The 22695-nt window shown below is 43.4% G+C and overlaps 1 protein-coding gene across 3 annotated transcripts in view; it reads left to right on the top strand.

Annotated features, from left to right (window-relative positions):
- LOC126320713 (esterase FE4-like) overlaps positions 1-22695 on the top strand; it is a 104747-nt gene that overhangs the window by 43005 nt on the left and 39047 nt on the right. For all 3 annotated transcript variants that reach the window (XM_049994090.1, XM_049994089.1, XM_049994091.1), the window contains exons 4-8: positions 352-483; positions 607-757; positions 5078-5263; positions 15225-15424; positions 20465-20630. In XM_049994090.1, the coding sequence (XP_049850047.1) occupies positions 352-483; positions 607-757; positions 5078-5263; positions 15225-15424; positions 20465-20630 (835 nt within the window). The remainder of the gene's footprint in view (positions 1-351; positions 484-606; positions 758-5077; positions 5264-15224; positions 15425-20464; positions 20631-22695) is intronic.

Here is a 22695-nt window from a genome sequence, read left to right as displayed (position 1 = left end):
CAGGCGTGTCCTTTGCCAGATCTTGATAGAACACTCTCAAGGCCACGGTAAGAGCAAACAGAAGCGAAGAGACTTGTAGCTCTTTTACTATAATAATAATAATAATAATAATAATAATAATAATAATAATAATATAATTGTGCGATACTCAGTAACCAGACAACAGTCATTCGTTTGCTATACATCTAAGAAACTATACATGTTGTCTGTGAAATAATTTAAACTACAGCTCTCCTGTTTCATTTTACTTCTTTGTATTATTCAGTCTCTACAAACTGAAATATCAATGTTATTGCCCATATTGCAGGTGTCTGGATGCTTATATATTTGTAAATAGTTGTACTTCTCCAGCCTCCTGTGACCAAGGGAGAATGGAGCGGTGTTCGAGACGCACTCCAGCCTGGATCGGCGTGTCCACAGCTAGTCAACGGTGCACCATCCGGCAGCGAAGACTGTCTCTACCTTAATGTCCACAGCCCGTCGGTATGCATCCTTCAATAAAGATTAGATCTCTGTCTGCCGGTAAAGCTCGAAAATTGTTAATCGTAAAACTAAACTAGACTGAGTGTCAGTATACAGTCGAATGCTCGATTTCTGATCTTACAGTTAACTTCGTCGAATGGGACTCTAAACGCTGTAATAGTTTGGATACATGGCGGATGTTTTCTGAGGGGAAGAAGTGACACCTGGACACCCCACTTCTTTGTGGATAACGACGTCGTATTCGTCAGCGTAAACTACCGCCTCGGATTACTGGGTAAGGAATAATATTTTCTTATTACAGAAAGTCAGATTCATTCAGCTTCATATTTCTTATTGTTCCTGGTACTTTTATAACAAAGAGTCCACGATGTTAATTATACGATCTTTAATAAGACTGTAATTAGTAAATGTTTTAGAAAAGATGGTTTCATTCCTCTCCCGAAAGACGCGCTACTCTCTTGTACACCATCATATAAGTGTTTACAAATGATTCATTAGGTCTGTTCGGTAACCACTAGAGAAAATGTATAAATGCAACGCTACACCTCAGAATAATGGCTACCAGTGTTGTTATTGTTCTTTCTTAGTACCATTGGATAAAAGAAATTCTGGACACAATTTTGATTGTTGCTATGATTCACGACGTCATTTCTAATTCCCAACGACACGGTGGATGATGATCCTTGATATCTACCCACAAAATATTTTCTTTCTTAGCAGTTGAAGCAATGTTCACCGAAGTCATCTACATTGCACAAGACAGTTAAAGGTTCACTTTTTAGGAACCGCGTAATCGTCTCCCATCATGAGGAATAAATATGAAATGAGCTCAAAGGTGCTTAAAACCTTCCTCTGTAATGGTGCACAAGCGTGGCAGCCTGGACGTTATTTTCGGATTCAGCGACGCTTCAAACATCAAAGTGTCGACTCATCCGAAAAACGTCACAGTTCGGATGTTCATATGGATTGTAAGGTGGGTTAATGATGTCACACTGACACCAAATTTCATCACAGTTCTGTCCAACCCCATCATGGACGTAACATACGATGGAACAGTCAGCCGGCCAGAGTGGCCGTGCGGTTCTGGGCGCTACAGGCTGGAGCCGAACTACCGCTACGGTCACAGGTTCGAATCCTGCCTCGGACATGGATGTGTGTGATGTTCTTAGGTTAGTTAGTTTTAATTTGTTCTAAGTTCTAGGTGACTGATGACCTCACAAGTTAAGTCGCATAGTGTTCAGAGCCATATGAACCTTTTTGTTGTTGTTGTTATGGTCGTTACAGCCCCTCTAACCCACATTTCACACGTTCTCTTGACGCCTCTGCATTGGAGGTTAGAACCGCATCGCCCAGTGATGAAACTCGGCAGTTTTCTTAAGGGTGGCCGAGCAAAACGTTTCAGGCATGCCACTGCTCAGAATCGACAACAAAACGCTACTGGGATTGGCAAAAAAGGCGTCAATGGAATCAGCACTTCCAGTGGATTGTTGATCCCTAGACATTTCGCTGTCGAAGACGACAGTTCGCAGTGCAATGAGCAACAGAACAACCCTTCTGCAAGGACTTCGTGGGCCTTTAACCCAACTGAACGAGATCAGACGTCTTTGGAGAGTAGCGCGACCGCAGTTTAGCGACCGTTTAAATACATCCAACGAGATCTGAACTTGATCCGAAGCAGCAAAAGGTGTTTATGATTTTTCAGCCCCGTTTCGTGCTCAGCTTTAGAGTGATCTCGTAGTGGGGGAGCGTGTGCGAGATAGACACACGCATGAATAAAACGCCAGAAGATCCTTTAGTGCAGCGTGGTAGCACCACTCAGGTGAGGTATGTCGAAATGGTAACTTGTCACACACGTGCCTAGGAATCAATGAATGGCTGCGTAAGTGGAAGGCACCAAGAGTGTCTCCGAAGGATCTTTGCGAGACTCTTTGACGTTTTATTTAGGCAAGTGTCTATGTCACCCATGACCCCCCACCCCCACCCCCGCCGCAAGAGCAAAAATTGTGGTTGCACTACATTCCACATTATTGTAGTAAGAAATCTACCTGTCGACTTACTTGTGGCTGCTGTTGCGCTCTTGAGAGCGTTGTATAAAGGTATAAAGCTTCGGAAAAGGACGGCCGTGCCTACATGCGGCTGGGTGAATTTGGAAGAGGTTTCGTTAACATTCCAACGACTAAAGTAGATGAGCTGACACTTTGAGCTGCAATGAGAACACATCCCTTTGTGACTTATGCACCCTCTGCAGCACTGTTGCCTGAAAGGGTACTGGGAGCTGTCCATGTTCACTATACGAGAAAATAAAAGACGCATGAGAGCCAATGGAAGCATCTATTACTTTCAGATGCCAAAATGTAACATGTTCCGAGGACGAAAAAGATCATGCCCAGCCCCACAAAAACCCTTATGGAAATGATGAATCCTCTGTCTGAGATTGTCAAGAACGTCGTCATGTCGCTCTTCGCACGGCGGACCGTCGTTTTCGGCCGCCAAATGTGTGGAAATCAAGGATCCAATGGAAGGGGTGGCCCTGTTGACTGCATTTGTGTCACCCCCCTGAAACACTCTCTCGTTGATTCTGAGCGGCGGCATTCCTTAAATGTTCTTCTCGGCCACCCATAAGGGAACAGCGCGGTTTAAATGCTGGCAGTCGCGGTTCTGGCCTCCATTGCAGACGCGTCGAGAGAAGGGGTGAGATGTGGATGAGAGGAGCCGTGACGACCTCCCCATCGCGTTATGGCATTGAGCAGAACTGTGGCGAAGTTTGGTGCCAGTGTTACATCATCAACGCACCCTGCACTTCACATGAACCTCTGAGCTCTGACCTTTATTTCGCATGTGCTGAATCGTTGCCGAGGCCGAGGGTGACGTTGAAGGTGCCACGCTACAGCACCGTTCCAGAGGGATGTTGGAGGGATCTTTGAGCCACATGTGAAACTTCTGCATGGCTATGGGAGACAGTTACGGGGATTCGCAAAAGTTACCCTTTAATTGTGTTGGGCAGTGCATTGATCCTGCCTCCTCTCTGTTGTTCCTCGTCTTTCGTGAATCCGAAAATTGTTTCCACTGTTCAGCACCAATACTCATTTAATATGACACTCCTGTTTTCTCTACAAAACTCCTTAAAGTCGTATGACATCATCCAGGCTCAAACAACGACTCCATACATCACCTACTTGTCGCTCCTGTGTAGGAATCTGCGCTGTCCCTGCTGAGCATGCTCCCAGATAATGCGTTCCATTTCATCCTCCTTTTTTTCAGGCATCCACATCCTCCCACTACTTCGTAATGCTCGTCTAACAATCAATTACAGCTGGAAATTCTTTTGCGTCCAGCAAGAAAATATATATGATGATATCTTCCCAACGTTACATCATTTCTATTCCCTCTAAACACGTAAATCCAGTCAGGAATACTTCATTTGACAATCTCGTCAAACTACTTCAATAACTTTACGGTTAATTATGAGAAATATCGTTACCATAATGTCTATTAATTGAGAAAAGTTTTATGAACTTTTACAGAGTACTTTTATGATCGTCTGCTTAGTTCCTTCGTAGAAACTCTGTGGTAAATAGTTTTGTAGGTGGATGAGATTTTCACTCTGCAGCGGAGTGTGCGCTGATATGAAACTTCCTGGCAGGGCCTGCCGGGCCGAGACTCGAACTCAGGACCTTTCGCGGGCAAGTGCTCTACCAACTCTTTTTTTCCGTTGTTGATCGTTGGGTTTGGTTGTTGCGGACGTCACATGACATCCGTTAAAGTTCGTTTGTTGAACTTTCCACTCAGTTTTTTATTACAGAGGTCAACCGGCTCTCTGGCCGAACACGCTGAGCTACCGTGCCGGCAACCCATGCACGACTCACGCCCCGTCCTCACAGCTTTACTTCTGCCAGTACCTCGCCTCCTACCTTCCAAACTTTGCAGAAGCTCTTCTGCGAACCTAGCAGAACTAGCACTCCTGAAAGAAAGGATCTTGCGGAGACATGGCTTAGCCACAGCCTGGGCATGTTGCCAGAATGAGATTTTCGCTCTGCGCATGACACAGATATAGGTGAAGCCGTTCTAATTATCTTATCGTGCCCAGTGTTAAGCGAACATCAAATCCGAAGATTGTAATTACGAGACGATGATTATTAATTCACAGGAAAATGGTGGAAATCATTACTGGCGTGTTTAACCAGAAAGTTTCCTACTTAATTCGCAGAAGATCTTCTGCAAAGTTTGGAAGCTAGAAGGCGAGGTACTGACAGAAGTAAAGCTGTGAGGGCGGGGCGTGAGTCGTGCTTGGGTAGCTCAGTTGGTAGAGCACTTTCCCGTAAACGGCAAAGGTCCTGATTTCGAGTCTCGGCCCGGCACACAGTTTTAATCTGCCAGGAAGTTTCAGTTTTGTAGCTATTGCTTTGTGTATTAATAATTCGTAAAAATTGTCATATATCATAATTTTATAATTTTTATGCTTCAGTATATTTTAGTAATGATAAAAGCAATTCAGTGTTGCGAAATAAATGTTAATCATTGATTTATATCCGAAATATGTTACTTCAGGTATCTCTCTCACTGCGACTGTTTTTATACAGCTGAGTTATTGCAGGTTTCTTGAGCACTGGCGACGACGTCGTTCCCGGAAACATGGGTCTTAAGGACCAAACAGAGGCGCTCCGCTGGGTGCAGAGGAACATCGAGGTCTTCGGTGGCGACCCGGAGCGAGTCACCCTGCTCGGCCACAGTGCTGGAGCCGCATCCGCTCACTATCACCTTCTGTCTCCACTAAGCAACGGTAATCAGCATAGGATACTGAGTAATATTATTTCTTCAACTGCTACAAGTTGCTTATTCTGAAAACGCTTTGAATGTCTCTTTAATCAGACGACTACCACATTCGGTCGCAAATCAGCTGCCCCGTAACTAACCAGCTCATAGAATTCTGTCAAGAAATGGAAAATATATGCAAGTTAATCGTTTGCTAAAGCCACTGTAATAAAAGGATATATTTTTATGATATTTCACTACATCATTTAACAATTCAGCGCATGACACAGATATAGGTGGAGCCGTTCTCATTATCTTATCGTACCCAATGTTAAGTGAACATCAAATCCGAAAATTGTCATTACGAGACGATGATTATTAATTCTCAGGAAAAAGGTGGAAATCATTACTGGCGTGTTTAACCAGAAAGCTTCCTACTTAATTCGATGCAATCGTCTTTCCTTTAGCATTTAGTACACGTTAGAGAGATCATGACCTTTCAGTACTTCCTTGTAACCAGAGAGAAAAGACGTTTTAATTTCACAGAATGGGCATATGATTAGTGAAACTCAACAGTTCAAATTTCTAGGTGTTCAGATAGATAGTAAACTGTCATGGAAACCTCAGTTTAGAATCTTGTTCAAAGACTTGATGCTGTCATATTTACTATTCTAACGGTATCTGAAGTGAGTGATACAGGGATTAGTGATCACAAGGTCATTGTAGCTAGGCTCAATACCATTTCTTCCAAATCCATCAGAAACAAACGCAAAATAATTTTATTTAAAAAAGCGGAGAAAGTGCCACTAGAAGCCTTCCTAAAAGACAATTTCCATTCCTTCTGAACTGACTATGCGAATGTAGACGAGATGTGGCTCAAATTCAAAGATATAGTAGCAACAGCAATTGAGATATTCGTACCTCATAAATTGGTAAGAGATGGAACGGATCCCCCGTGGTACACAAAAAAGGTCCGAACGCTGTTGCAGAGGCAACGGAAAAAGCATGCGAAGTTCAGAAGAACGCGAAATCCCGAACATGGGCTAAAATTTACAGACTCGCGAAATTTGGCACGTACCTCGATGCGAGATGCCTTTAATAGGTTCCACAACGAAACATTGTCTCGAAATTTGGTAGAAAATCCGAAGAAATTCTGGTCGTATGTAAAGTACACAAGCGGCAAGACGCAGTAAATACCTTCGCTGTGCAGTGCCGATGGTACTGTTATCGACGACTGTGCCGCTAAAGCGGAGTTATTAAACGCAGTTTTCCGAAATTCCTTCACCAGGGAAGACGAATGGAATATTCCAGAATTTGAAACACGAACATCTGCTAGCATGAGTTTCTTAGAAGTAGATACCTTAGGGGTTGCGAAGCAACTCAAATCGCTTGATACGGGCAAGTCTTCAGGTCCAGATTGTATACCGATTAGGTTCCTTTCAGATTACGCTGATACTATAGCTCCCTACTTAGCACTCATATACAACCGCTCGCTCACCGATAGATCTGTACCTACAGATTGGAAAATTGCGCAGGTCGCACCAGTGTTCAAGAAGGGTAGTAGGAGTAATCCATTTAACTACAGACCTATATCATTGACGTCGGTTTGTAGTAGGGTTTTGGAGCATATACTGTATTCAAACATTAGGAATCACCTCGAAGGGAACGATCTATTGACACGTAATCAGCATGGCTTCAGAAAACATCGCTCTTGTGCAACGCAGCTAGCTCTTTATTCGCACGAAGTAATGGCCGCTATCGACAGGGGATCTCAAGTTGATTCCGTATTTCTAGATTTCCGGAAAGCTTTTGACACCGTTCCTCACAAGCGACTTCTAATCAAGCTGCGGAGCTATGGGGTATCGTCTCAGTTGTGCCACTGGATTCGTGATTTCCTGTCAAGAAGGTCGCAGTTCGTAGTAATAGACGGCAAATCATCGAGTAAAACTGAAGTGATATCAGGTGTTCCCCAGGGAAGCGTCCTGGGACCTCTACTGTTCCTGATCTATATAAATGACCTGGGTGACAATCTGAGCAGTTCTCTTAGACTGTTCGCAGATGATGCTGTAATTTACCGTCTAGTAAGGTCATCCGAAGACCAGTATCAGCTGCAAAGCGATTTAGAAAAGATTGCTGTATGATGTGTCAGGTGGCAGTTGACGCTAAATAACGAAAAGTGTGAGATGATCCACATGAGTTCCAAAAGAAATCCGTTGGAATTCGATTACTCGATAAATAGTACAATTCTCAAGGCTGTCAATTCAACTAAGTACCTGGGTGTTAAAATTACGAACAACTTCAGTTGGAAGGACCACATAGATAATATTGTCGGGAAGGCGAGCCAAAGGTTGCGTTTCATTGGCAGGACACTTAGAAGATGCAACAAGTCCACTAAAGAGACAGCTTACACTACACTCGTTCGTCATCTGTTAGAATATTGCTGCGCGGTGTAGGATCCTTACCAGGTGGGATTGACGGAGGACATCGAAAGGGTGCAAAAAAGGGCAGCTCGTTTTGTATTATCGCGTAATAGGGGAGAGAGTGTGGCAGATATAATACACGAGTTGGGATGGAAGTCATTACAGCATAGACGTTTTTCGTCGCGGCGAGACCTTTTTACGAAATTTCAGTCACCAACTTTCTCTTCCGAATGCGAAAATATTTTGTTGAGCCCAACCTACATAGGTAGGAATGATCATCAAAATAAAATAAGAGAAATCAGAACTCGAACAGAAAGGTTTAGGTGTTCGTTTTTCCCGCTCGCTGTTCGGGAGTGGAATAGTAGAGAGATAGTATGATTGTGGTTCGATGAACCCTCTGCCAAGCACTTAAATGTGAATTGCAGAGTAGTCATGTAGATGTAGATGTAGATCGTCTACCTTGCTTATTTTTATTCGCGTATGTCGTATGGCTGGTTCAAATGGCTCTGAGCACTATGGGACTCAACTGCTGTGGTCATTAGTCCCCTAGAACTTAGAACTACTTAAACCTAACTAACCTAAGGACATCACACACATCCATGCCCGAGGCAGGATTCGAACCTGCGACCGTAGCAGTCGCACGGTTGCGGACTGCGCGCGTAGAACCGCGAGACCACCGCGGCCGGCGTATGTCGTATGTTATTATATTTTTGGGTAACTCTTTCCATTATAAAAGGGTATTTTTGGCTCAGAAACGGGTGATTCGGGCAATTAGTTGTGTAAGTTCACGAACCTCTTTTCGACTCCTGTTCACGAGTCTGGTTTTTTTGACTTTGGCCTCTCAATATATATAGTTCTTACTGTCATCTCTTGTTAACAATACTAGCTTATTTCCAAGAATTTGCAGCTTTCATTCAGTTAATACTCGGCAGAAATCAAACCTGCATTTGAATCGGACTTCCTTAACTGTTGTGCAGAAAGGTGTGCATATACCGCGTTTACTTAAACTTATGGCTTGACTTCTTTCGGGTTTATAAATATTCTATTTTTATTGGTTATTACTTTTATGTTGTAATTTCTCATACTGACACGTTCCATGACCTTAGAGATTTGCTCCTCAATTTGGTCCTACGGAATTTTTACGCGTAAATAAATACATAGACGTACCTAACTAATTAGAAGTACATCTGCATCAATGTCAAAGTTGTATGTGCTGAGGTTGTCAGTGTTCATAGCCCCTCCCCCCTCCCCTCCCCCCCGCAATCTCCCCTTATCCGCTGCTTCTTTGTGGTAGACTGACCAGGTAGGTCTATGAGGAGCAAGGTAAAGCTCACGCCGGTAGCACCCTTGTCAGGATGAATAGTCTTACACAGTCGCCACGTTTATTAATCCATTAAGTGAATTTTTGGGGGTGTGGACTGCCAACGATATCTGGCCTTACACACAGTATTCTTACCGGTGAACAGTTAGGGAGGTGACGAGGTGAACGGAGAAGGGCTAGTAAGAGGGAAGAAACGAGACCAACAGACGCTGGTATAATCCTTCCATACTGAGAGGCCGCTGTGGGACTTCGATACTACTCTTTGCTACAAAAATACCATTGACTTCACGAGTTAAGACTGTATATACGGAGGGCCAAAGTCACAGGATAGCGATATGCACATAATCTCGCTTACTCAAGATATAAAAGGACAGTACATTGGTCAAAAAAAAAATGGCTCTGAGCACTATGGGACTTAACATCTGAGGTCATCAGTCCCCTAGAACTTAGAACTACCTAAACCTAACTAACCTAAGGACATCACACACATCCATGCCCGTGGCAGGATTCGAACCTGCGACCGTAGCAGTGGCGCGGTTCCAGACTGAAGTGCCTAGAACCGCTCGGGCGCAACGGCCGGCAGTACATTGGTGAAGCTGTCATTTGTACTCAGGTAATTCATGTGAAAAGATGTCCGGCGGGATCGTGACCGCTCGACGGCAATTAGCAAAGTTTGAACAGGTAATAATAGTTGGAGCTAGGTGCACGGGACATTCCATTTCGGAAATCGTTAGGGAATCCAATATTCCGAGAACCACAGTGTCAAGAGTGTGCGGAGAACACCAAATTTCACTTATTATTTCTCCCCACGGACAACGCTGTGGCCGACGTCCTTCGTTTAACGGACGAGAACAGCCGCGTTTGAGCAGAGTTTTCAGTGGTAACAGATTGAAAGGAGTAACGCAGAAATCGATATAGCTCTTACGACAAAGGTATTCGTACCGATGGGGGTGCCTTTGCTAGCAGCACGACATCGCCTGCAGCGCCTCTCCTGGGCTTGTGACCGTATCGGTTGGAGCCTAGATTGCTAGAAAACCGTGGCCTGGTCAAATGAGTCACGATTTCTGCTGGGAAGAGCTGATATAGTGTTTCAATGTCGACCATTTCTCATGTGATCTTGACAACAATACACTGTGCAAGATGATGATGGCACCATAATGGTGTGGGCTGTGTTTAAATGGAATGGACTTGATCGTCTGGTCCAAGTGAACCAATCGCTGATCGGGGATGGTTACGTTCGGCTACTTGGAGAACACCTTTAGCCATTCATGGACTTCATGTTCCCAGACAACTATGGAATTTCTGTGGATGACAATGCGCTGTGTTACTGAGTCACAGTTTCTCCGATTGGTTTGAAGAACATTCTGGATAATTTGAGCTAATGATTTGGTGACTCAGATATTCCGACATTGGAAATTTGTGGTAAGGTCCTACGGGCCTACACACTACTTAATCTAACTTAAAGTAACGTACGCTACGGACAACACACACACCCATGCCCGAGGGAGGACTCGAACCTCCGGCGTGGGGAGCCACACGGACCGTGACAAGGCGCCATAGGCCAGACGGCTACCCCGCGAGGCCTATTCCGACATGAATCCTATCGAACATATATGGGACATAATTGAAAAGTCTGTTTGTGCAAAAAATCCTGCACCAGCAACACTTTTGCAATTATGGACGGGTCAGTACTACTGCAGGGGACTTGCAATGTCTTGTTGAGTCCATGCCACGTCGAGCTGCTGCACTACAACGGGCCAAAAGGGATCCGATACGATACAACGAGTTTTCCCATGACTTTTGCCCCCTAAGTGTATATTTTGTATTTAGAAGTTAGAATGGAAAAGGCAACTGTGGTATTACTGACTTACTGGCGGATTCTATTACAGCTAGTGACAATTATGGCTCAAGCCAAGAGTACATCGTTTCCAAGTAAAATGTTTCTATACTAGTATAACTTTTTTATTATTTGCTGCATGATGTGACAGTAGTAAAGTATTGCAGCTGATCATAGACTAACAGGATGCACAACACAAATGTGTGATGCTATAAGTAGACAAGCTCATCAAACGGGCAATCAAAAATGTACGTTATGTGAATTTATCGAAGAGTGGGGAGGTACATCTGATCATGAGCGACAAACCCACTATACTATAAAAGAATAGTTACTTATATGTATATGGGCCCTAGAAAAACAGCAGGAGGTATTGACGGCGGTACTATTAAATAGCAGGCAATAATTTACTGAAAAAAGTAATACAAAAATATAGAATGTAATGGGTTTAATGAAAGTATTGGGAAGTGCTTTCTGGATATTGGTAACAAAAACACTTAACAGTATGAAGATACCAAATTGCAAGCGTATGAGTTGTAGTCAGAATATTTTGCCAATAAGATGTAGCAGGAACTAACAATATCGAGAAAACTCTACAAGCATTTCAATTTTTGTTTAAGCACTTGTTTGGTTCAAAAGATCAATCAGAAACACAGCTGACTAACAATGAACACGACCATTTTTTCGAAGTGATGAAACATAAGGTGTGTTACGACTTCTGAAACATTTGTTACGCTTCTGGCACCACTTGGTAGCAGCAGACACAGAGACTGCGCCAAAAACTGAGATGGCGTGGGATTTTACAATGATTTATTGAACTTTCTTTACAATTTCTCCCTCGTCGTCACTGCCCAGCCCTGCGGATCCCTCCGCCTGGCAGCTGCTGTGTAGATTCTCCGACAATGCGCGCAACGCGCGCCGCTGTTCGCACTCGGGAGCCTCAGGCCACCAGTGCCCCACTGAAGCCAGCATGCCCTGTGGTTGAGATGAACTCGTCGCTGCTCGGCGCCCCAGTGCGGCACACCCACGGAGCCGCGTCGCCATGAGGTCAGCTGGCCACACCTGCTGCACCGGCGGCTGGGAAGCCGTCAGTCGCGATGTCTGTGAGTTCCCATCATGGACGGACCACGCACCGTAGGGCCGGGTTGCCGTGAAGTCCGGGCGTCAGCCCTCGGCGGCGCCTGTGACCGAGACCGCGCTGCGGCCGGTCCTGCTGGAAGTTCTCTCTGTAGTTACTCAGCCATGGTACCGACCGAACTCGGGCCGACCTCCAGAGCTGAAGTTGATATCTGGCGGCAAACGGATGACTCCTGCGAGCTGGAACAGACTTCCGGAATCGTCACCTACGAAGATTGAACATTCGGACACAGACCACGTCAGTCCTCAGATCCGACCTGCTTCCTAATGGCTTCTGTCTGTTGCTGCTTGCGCTCCACTATTTATATCCGGCAGGAGGACGTTTTTTACTCTCGGTGGTAGCTTTTTGTTATTACTCCTGCAGTATATTGCAGCATAACTTAGCGTGCCGGCCTCACTTCCCCTTACTCAGCACTCTCCAGGCTTTGCTCGGCGCTAGGTCTGTGTGCGTCCTTGCATCAGCTTGTTAGTAGACTGCTGCTGTTAGCAAGGCTATCTGTGGCTGCCTACTTCGCAACGCTTCAGTCGCCGGCGTGCCTCTGTTTTGTCATTCTCCACTGCGTGAAGCAACGCTTACTATATGTGGCCGCAACAGGTGCATAAAGCAAGGGATACCAGGAAATGGTGGTGTTTCAATAGAAGTGGTTGGAGTTCGAGGAAAAGCAATACAGAACAAACTTTTTAGTGTTACTTGCAGGCCCAAACTTCCATAATTATATCGTAGTTCCTGCGTCACAACCTGTACTCGTACACACATTATGTTCTTCCTGTACAGGGAGGACATTTTAATTTAAAGTCGCTATCTGGTATGGATGGAAAAGTGCGATATTGAGGTAACTGTGTTGTTCAGAAGAACGATGCAGTGTTCCTTTGAATATGCACCAAGTTGAAAGATGCATTGCATCGTTCTTGTTAATGTCACAAACACTGAAACATAGTTTAGTGTCTTGACGCTTCCACTCTTTGGCTTAACCGGTGGGCCCTACCTTCTAGTACTTTGTTGTTGTTATGCGTCATTCCCGGCGGATGGAACACTGTCGCGTCTCACAGGCAGTGCTTGCAGTGGGGAGTGTGCAGGGCCAGCAGTGGTTATGGGTCGCCTGACAAGAGGACCGCGCTTTCTCGTCATCGCCCATTTCCTCCATACGTGCAAGGCCTTCTCGGAAATGATAGTGACAAAGGTGGAAACTCCAGATGGCCAAGCGTTCAGGAAATTTTTGGCCAGGGTAAGGCGAGTCATCAGTCGTTCTAGGACGGTTAGCGCAACGGGTAGAAGACAGAACGGTAATCCGTGGGTCATGGGGTCGAATCCGTATGTGGAAGCATTTTTAGAGCTCGGTATCTCAATCGGTAAAAACGGAACCCTTGTAGGGTCACTTTGCTGTCCGGCTGTCCGACTGTACCACTGTTCAGATCCCATTTACTGACGAAAGGGTAAAAGTATCAAACTGAAATTTATGTCACACATTAAGGTCTACCGTCCCTTGGTGATATAAAAAACTGATGAATGCAAGTCAGTGCAATCTAGAGATACGGCTGTTTACGCCACATATTTCAATACTTCCAAACTCACTCCTTAAAACCTTTATTGTACGTACTTCCCTTGATGTAAAGTCATGAAATTTGGCGAAAGAAGTGTTTCGCAGCACAAGTAAAAGGAAAAAAATCAGAAAATTATTAATTTTTAATTATATCACATGAAAAAATATTTATTTTATCATTTTTTACCCAACATTAAAATTGAAATTAAAACAATGTGGGAACTTATTAAATCCTTGGGACCGATATCTTACCAGTATCAGTGTCTAAACAGCAAAAGTCGTCGAGATCCTCGATTTCCGGAATTGTCTTTGTACATACCGTAAGTAAGTTTGTACCGAACAACCAGTGCGCGAGTCCTTATCGCAGTCGGCCAATTACTTTTGTCTTACTTACACTAAAAATAAACCGAAAGAGTGCTCATTATCTTCTATTTATTAATTTTTCATAAAAGGCTTGAAATGGAAACGTAAAGAAAAATTTGGGATTGGAAATAAAGCCCTTCGTGCATGAGCATAAATTTTCGCTGTTAATTGACTCGTGGAGGGACAAACAAATCCACAATTAAACGACGAGATCATTTAAGATGAAGGATTGACATCGTGCAGCATTAAAGTGATTTCCCCTAAAGCACTCCGCTAGTGCAACCCTGAAATGCCTGTTTTCGTCATCTGGTAAAGAATTTGAGCAAAAAGCTTCAAAACTGCTCTTTTCTCATCAACAGAGAAAAATAAATCGCATCCCGAGAAGACTGGATCAAAATACATTCCATTTACACCACCACACATCATCGCTGGGTTCCAGCCAAACTGTGCGATTAGTGAGAACCTTGTATGACTATAAGCCAACTTCATTTTTCTATAGAAATTTTAAAACAACCGTGTAAGTGTAAAAATGCAGCGCTGATAACATGTCCAAGATGCCAAGGTAATTAGAATTTCTCCTGTTTTTGCAACGAAACAAATTTTATATAAGAAGCTCTCGCGTCCGCTTTAAAATCCCTTCCCGGAAATTCGTTTGCAGTTCCACATTTTCAACTGTCTTTCCTTTTCACGTATTTTTTGAACTATTATTAAATATAACATTTTGAGCACTAATTCGGTTTGCTTGGAGGATAAGTAACGTGGAAACTGAACATAAAGGAAAGATTAGGTATCTTCCGCACATAGACTCGGCCATACGACTCTCCAATTACCACTCTGTCCCCTTTCTACTGCGCCAACCGCTGCATGGAAAGTATGCTAACATAAATGACTTGACCAACACGCGACATGCTGTCTTTTCTAAACGCTTGGCCGACTGCAGATTCTACTTTCTGCCAGTTTCATTCCTGGTCAAGCTCTGAAAATATCATAAATTTTGACGAAATCGTTGATGACGAGTAGGCGTGGTCCCCTTGTGAGTTACCAGCTGGGGAAAGAGTCGCTGGAAATGGACACGTGAAAGTTAAGGTGGAAAGTATTTAAGTAGGTGTATCGAGAGGTGTATTATTTTATAGACAAAGAGTAATAAAAAGATGTGATCACTCAAATGTATTTCCTTCCGTGTAAATAACATCGTAATACAAGTGTCATCAAATGATAGCTCTTTCTTGGTTGGACTTGATTTCTTGTATACATATGATATTATTGATGTTTAAACAGGTCATAATTTATTGGTAATAATCAAGGTGCGTAGATCTCCTTCTGCGTTGCGTTATTGTGTTGTGTCGTTAATTTAGTCTTGTGTTCACTGCCAGGTCTTTATAGGAGCGCGATATCCATGAGCGGGTCGGTGCTTTGCCCCTGGGCCTTCTCCAAGAATGCCACTGACAGGGCCCTACGGTTTGCACAGTATTTGGGATACCCTGCCAAGAATTCATCTGATCTTGTAGATTTCCTCAAGACCGTTGATGCCAATATCCTCGTGAAGGACGTTCACAAAGCTCTTTCCGACGAGGTACGTTGTTATTTTTCATAATTTACATCCACAATAATTTTGAAAAGAGATTTGGATAAAATCACATTGCATTCTACACAGAAACCTTATTCGAAAATACAAGCAGTTAAAATATACTTTGCAAATTATTCAGACAACGCCAGTGTCAATGCTTATAAATGTATTCACATAAGAAAACTAGATGACGCGTTACGGGAGATCATACATCCAGTTTCATGCAACACTCATACAAGAAACCTATCAAATTATGCCAAATGAAAAACAAGTTCATCTAGTCTATAAAAATCAGACTTATAGTTAGTAGTCGGCAGTTACTAGTTACTAGTTTCAGTTGGTAGTTAGTAGATCTCTATAATACAAAATGTTACAGCGGTCTGTAGGTGACAAGGAATTATTTACTTATTTCCCGTATTTAATCTTTTGTCAAAATGCGATGTAATAGGCTGAAGTGGGAGCAGAATGGAAAAGTATTTCATTTTTGTGTCCTTGTGACATTTCTTGGCAGCCATGTTGTAGTTAGCCGAGAGACAAAATACTGTATGGTTGTAATTAATGTGCAGCTGCTGAAAGATGTCTAGTGTGGGCTTCAATTATCGTATGACAGCGAAATGTGATGGATTTTCTAATGCGTTAATGCAGAACCACTTCTCTGGGAAAAAAAGTTCAAATTTGGCCACCAGGTGTAGATCTGGAGCAGTGAATGAAAGGAAGGCGAATGTAAATATTTCCATATGTAATGAATTAGGGACATAGGCATAAAATGCCAAACAAGTTAGAGAGGCATAATGTTGATTTTATTACTGACCACCCCTTACAGAATTTGTTCAGCGTGAGCGCTGGGTCGTCGACCAGATTCTGTACAGCCCCAGATTTGCACCTGATGGCCAAAACTTGAACTATGTTATTTCCGCTGTAGATCAGTTCCGCATTAGCACTTTAGCCCATCTACGAAATTTCGCTGCTATACGATAATTGAAGCCCACACTGGATCTCCGTGAATAACTACACTTTCGTTATAACCACTCGGTACAAGCATCTTTGGCTGTTACGCTCAGACAACTAGAGTTCGGTAGCTAAGTAGTAAACAATCCACTAAATTACCTTTCTCCAAATATTTTAGAATAAAATAATTACTTAGAGTTGCTCCTCTTCACCACATTAAGCGACACAAATATCATTTATTTGTTGCAGTGGTGTCACTTTGTGTAGAGACCAAAGTGGTGTTATGTAGCACAATAAGACAAAGGGTTTTTAAGAAACAGTTACTGAAACTTCTGTTGTACCAAAATATGCGAATATCTAATGATCGATTGACAACAGCTTTCAGGGCAATAGACTGTTTTTCTGTCACGGGAAACATTTCCAGTAATAGCCTACCTCTGCTTTACGTCAGCGGTCACACCCCCAGGGCCCCGAGATGATCAGCGCTGCCCTGCCACGGGCCGAAATCTCAGCTCGTTCCATGGGTGTCAGAACAACTACGCTTTCGGATGGATTACCAGTTAACAGTACTCTCTAACAAGGGGAGGCCGCCAATTGTGAAATTCAGATTCGATTCATACTGCGCATAATAAAAGCTCATGGCCAGAGGTGTAATGTGGCAAAGCACCAAGATGCACTTCTCAGCCGTTGTCGAGAAAATCGACAGTTAAAAGAAACCGTTGCGGTGAAATACTCTCTACGATTAATAATTTACTACAGCGCCGTGGCGCAGCGGTAAGCGCTCGGGTTCGTAATCTACGGATAAGCCGAGACGCGTGTTCACTATCTTTGACCCCACGTCACTTGCCATGTTCTCCTCGTGAGTTACAAAATACAGGAAGTGGTCTTCAGTCGAGAAACTGTTTTAAAAATGAAATCCTTGAGTCGCTCATTCACTCTGGTCAGCGCTCATTTCATTCCAGAATCTGTTCCTATGTTGTTGCTTTCCGACCGTTCCGCGTACTGTACTATCGATGGTAGCGCTTGTGAAAATGTGGCTCTTCATTTTATCTGGGAAGTGGATAGTAGACGGTCGTTCATATATTCTCAGGTGTCAATTAAAAACTGTTCAATAAAACTTGATGATCATATGAAACCTTTTAACTGCCCGAAAACAATCAGCCGACCTGGTGCGGTCGACTCACAAAGGGCAGCACTTGCTATTTCCACTGAGCGATAAGCGTCCGCCCAGTGACGTCTGAAAACCTCAGTACGCAGTCGTTGCCTCACAGTTATCTGCTCTGCCACAAATAAATCTTTGCTGTTACTGCATACTTGGTTCCATTATAACACCAGATTTTCCTTAAAAAGATTTTATTCATAATAATAAATCATCTGCACGATTTTAACACTTCAAAACCACAGGAATTATTAGAGAAATAAAAATTTAAGTTCAAGGGAGAAATTACGGTACACTCACAAATGAACAGGAGTCAGTCAAGACGATGGAATATCTTCAGTACTCTGCTACTGTATCTAAGGAAAAGTAATCAAAGAGTGGAGCAAACTTAACTCGGTACTAAAAACTGGCTAACTAAAGAAAGTTGAAAAAGTTAATGTCAAGCTAGGCTGCGCAACTTTCACAGACAACCTTACAGTTCTGCGTTATGGTATCCGAATAACACAAAAGGAATGGAAATTCGTAAAGGAACTACATGAAAAATATGTCTCCCAACATCATTTGAAAATAAAAATAGGACGTGTGTAACGTTATCTGATCCCAAAAATTATAAAAACTAAATACGGGAAAATCGGGTCTTTCAGTTTAACAATTATGTAAAAACATTCAACATGAATATGAAATTCGTTGCCACAAAACTGACACAGTCTTCAGACTTCCAGAAGACATATTCAGTCAAATAAGTCATCTGCGCCACTACAACACTGTCATCAAACCAAACTGTCCTTAGTGGGCTGAGAGATTGTCTTTGAACGGAAAGAGAGTCATTAAAGAAATCCGAAAGAGAGAAAGAAAAGTAAATGGATTAATTTTGAGTAAAAAGTACCCTGAAGAAGGGAAATACAGATTAATACCAAATAAAGGAATTCAAAAGAAGGAAAACATTCTTTCGAATTTTAAAATTACGCAGGTAAAAATTCTGTTTGCGTTTTATGAGAATCGAAAAAATCAGATTAAGCAGCAAAGTTGTCAGTGTCTACGAAACTTCCAGTAATGCTGAAACTGAAACTATAAAATGGTTCGCATCAGTAAAGGAAGGCATGAGAGGTGCAGGGATAACACAACAGGAAATACAAAAAGGAAAAAGAGTAAGTGAAACTTGGCGACTGAACAGTTAGCCTCGCAGATAAACCAAGACGAGTGGAGACCACTTGACCCGAGTATGGGAAAAGAGTTCATTCTGAGACAATGAAAGTAACAGCGTCTGAAAGACAGGCTAAAAGAATATTCTTTCTTTCAGGTTCCGCTATACCGGCACCTAAATTAGAAACCGCCCTAACATTTGACGGTACTTCCGCAATACTGATATTTGTCGAGATAAAATCTGATATTGACAGGAAGCTGCAGTTAAAAAAAAGAGGCCTCCACTACGGTTTAAGCTATACACATATTTTCAGAAGCGCAGCTGATAGTCCAGTTTCTTAAACACGAATTTTTGAAATTCTGAAATTTTATCTGCTACTGGCGGAAAATAAAATTGTGATATAAGAATAAGACAACGAAAGTCAATTAACGTACAGGGTGATTCCGTGATTATGTTACAAACTGTCATAGATGGTGGAGAAGGGCTAATGTGTCAATCTGAGGTAATGGGCTCTTGTACGGAAAGTTATAAGTGAACATTGTTCTAATACCACTGAGAGTGGAATGCGTATATCGGTACTGCTGTTGCTAACATTTTGAGGTAGCTAACTCTCATAACTGTAGCATGGACCAAAACAAGAAAAAATGCGTGGTAAAGCTATGAGCAATTATTCATCTTCGATCCTGTGAAACACATCTGTTCTACCGCAAGCTCTTTGGTTTCAATATTTTTGAAGGAGTAATTATGGACAAAAATTAAAAAAAATGTAATAAGCATGGGCACTAAAATGAACAGCTTGAGAGAAAAGAACACTTTTTTCAGTACAGGAGATGTATCACAGCTTAATGAAGATGAAGGGTGTGCTAATGGTTTTGAAGGTATATATTTTAGAGCCCATATTTGAAGCACTTTTCTTATTTTAGTCCATAATACCGTCTTGAAAGATAATGAAACCAAAGAGCTTACATTAGAAGAGAAGTGATTCATAGTGTCAAAGATGAACAAGTGCTCATAGCTCTTGAAATTTGCATTTTAGATCTTATTTTTACAACAGACTATTTTTTTATTTGGTCCATACTAATACCTCTAAAAGCTGCACACCCGAATTTTAGTAACAACAGTACCGGGGCATGTATTCCACTGTCAGAAGGTATCAGAACTCTTCCACTTATTGCTGTCGACTCACTCTTATCTGAACCAGGGTATCTAAGCTCAGACTGATACATTTACCCTTCTCTATCAGCCCTGAAAGTCTGTTACATCATCTCATAATGACCCTTTATAAATTTTGTATCATTCTACACCGTCTCGGAATTAAATACAGAGTGTAACGGGTAACGTGCATAAATTTTTCTTAATGACTGTGGACATTGTATAACATCAGTATTTACTTCATACAGACTCATACTCAGAGTTATTAGGGGTAGTATGTTTTTAGGTTGGTACCTCCAAGTACATATGGCAAGAGCAAATTGTAATGTCTAATTCCTACTGGCAGCACGTCAGGTGTTGAAGCGTGGACACGTCGACGCAGTTAGTGTATACTTTGGCGTAGTCCATTTAGTGGTGCAGTTACGACTGTGCAGAAAACATCAGGTAGTAAATTATGTGACGTGTTCGTGGGAACACTGTTTGACTTAGAGAAAGAAACAACCAAGACACTCGTGTGTGTACATATTGAGGTACCACACGTAAAATATGTGAGCTTATAGCCGTTACACCCTGCATATATTTTCTGATACTGCTGCTCGCTTTATTCGTTATGAGTGATACTTTGTTTCCTGGTGTGTGACAGGACGCACTGAGTCTGACCACCTGTGTGTGGGTGCCCAGTGTTGAACCAGAGCACGAGTCAGCATTCCTGGTGGAGGATCCGCGCTTAATGGTGCAGGAGGGTCGATACAATTTCGTCCCGTACGTAACTGGATCGACTGATCTCGAACAACTTTCTCAGACACAGCGTAAGTACTTACAGACATCCTCGATGTTCATACAAGAAATATATAGTTGTAAGTGTATAGGGTTTCCGAGGCAGAGTCATTTTCAGTATAATTCTTCTGGCTTCTAGCCCGTGTCATACACTCCTGGAAATGGAAAAAAGAACACATTGACACCGGTGTGTCAGACCCACCATACTTGCTCCGGACACTGCGAGAGGGCTGTACAAGCAATGATCACACGCACGGCACAGCGGACACACCAGGAACCGCGGTGTTGGCCGTCGAATGGCGCTAGCTGCGCAGCATTTGTGCACCGCCGCCGACAGTGTCAGCCAGTTTGCCGTGGCATACGGAGCTCCATCGCAGTCTTTAACACTGGTAGCATGCCGCGACAGCGTGGACGTGAACCGTATGTGCAGTTGACGGACTTTGAGCGAGGGCGTATAGTGGGCATGCGGGAGGCCGGGTGGACGTACCGCCGAATTGCTCAACACGTGGGGCGTGAGGTCTCCACAGTACATCGATGTTGTCGCCAGTGGTCGGCGGAAGGTGCACGTGCCCGTCGACCTGGGACCGGACCGCAGCGACGCACGGCTGCACGCCAACACCGTAGGATCCTACGCAGTGCCGTAGGGGACCGCACCGCCACTTCCCAGCAAATTAGGGACACTGTTGCTCCTGGGGTATCGGCGAGGACCATTCGCAACCGTCTCCATGAAGCTGGGCTACGGTCCCGCACACCGTTAGGCCGTCTTCCGCTCATGCCCCAACATCGTGCAGCCCGCCTCCAGTGGTGTCGCGATAGGCGTGAATGGAGGGACGAATGGAGACGTGTCGTCTTCAGCGATGAGAGTCGCTTCTGCCTTGGTGCCAATGATGGCCGTATGCGTGTTTGGCGCCGTGCAGGTGAGCGCCACAATCAGGACTGCATACGACCGAGGCACATAGGGCCAACACCCGGCATCATGGTGTGGGGAGCGATCTCCTACACTGGCCGTACACCTCTGGTGATCGTCGATGGGACACTGAATAGTGCACGGTACATCCAAACCGTCATCGAACCCATCGTTCTACCATTTCTAGACCGGCAAGGGAACTTGCTGTTCCAACAGGACAATGCACGTCCGCATGTATCCCGTGCCACCCAACGTGCTCTAGAAGGTGTAAGTCAACTACCCTGGCCAGCAAGATCTCCGGATCTGTCCCCCATTGAGCATGTTTGGGACTGGATGAAGCGTCGTCTTACGCGGTCTGCACGTCCAGCACGAACGCTGGTCCAACTGAGGCGCCAGGTGGAAATGGCATGGCAAGCCGTACCACAGGACTACATCCAGCATCTCTACGATCGTCTCCATGGGAGAATAGCAGCCTGCATTGCTGCGAAAGGTGGATATACACTGTACAAGTGCCGACATTGTGCATGCTCTGTTGCCTGTGTCGATGTGCCTGTGGTTCTGTCAGTGTGATCATAAAGTTTCCCCTTCCTGGGACAATGAATTCACGGTGTTCTTATTTCAATTTCCAGGAGTGTATTTTCAAAGAAATTAACGTTTGGTCTCTTTGGCAAGTGCCCTTTATCAGGCCACATAACGCTGCTGGAACATGCCCCTTGAGCTTTCTCTTTGTACAATCAATATCATAGATCTGTATTAAAATCTGATAAGACGTATCAATTATTTCTTAAAAAAAGCGATGCTAATTTCTTTTACAATGTCTTCTGCGTCTTCAGAGAAAAATAAACTGTTTCAGAATTCATACCTTGTTGTGCCACTGTAAAATATATATGAGTATTCGAATTGCAGAAAATGAAAATATACCTTCTCCATCAAGTAACATTCTACACTATACTATATTAATTTCTACATAAGACAATCCACACAGTTGAGGATGTCAACAGATTCAAGAACTGACAGAATCATATCGAATGAAAATGATATGAGAAACCCCTGTGTCACTATATTTATTAATGATAACCGCTTTCGGTCTCACTAGCAGATAATCTTCAGATCTAAGCGAAAAATGGAAGAATGAATTGCGACAATATAAAAATCACATTAGTGTAAGACAACAAATAATACTGTTATAT

This window comes from Schistocerca gregaria, chromosome 2 (genome assembly GCF_023897955.1).
Source record: "Schistocerca gregaria isolate iqSchGreg1 chromosome 2, iqSchGreg1.2, whole genome shotgun sequence".
Taxonomy (NCBI): domain Eukaryota; kingdom Metazoa; phylum Arthropoda; class Insecta; order Orthoptera; family Acrididae; genus Schistocerca; species Schistocerca gregaria.
This window is presented reverse-complemented; position numbering and strand designations above follow the sequence as displayed.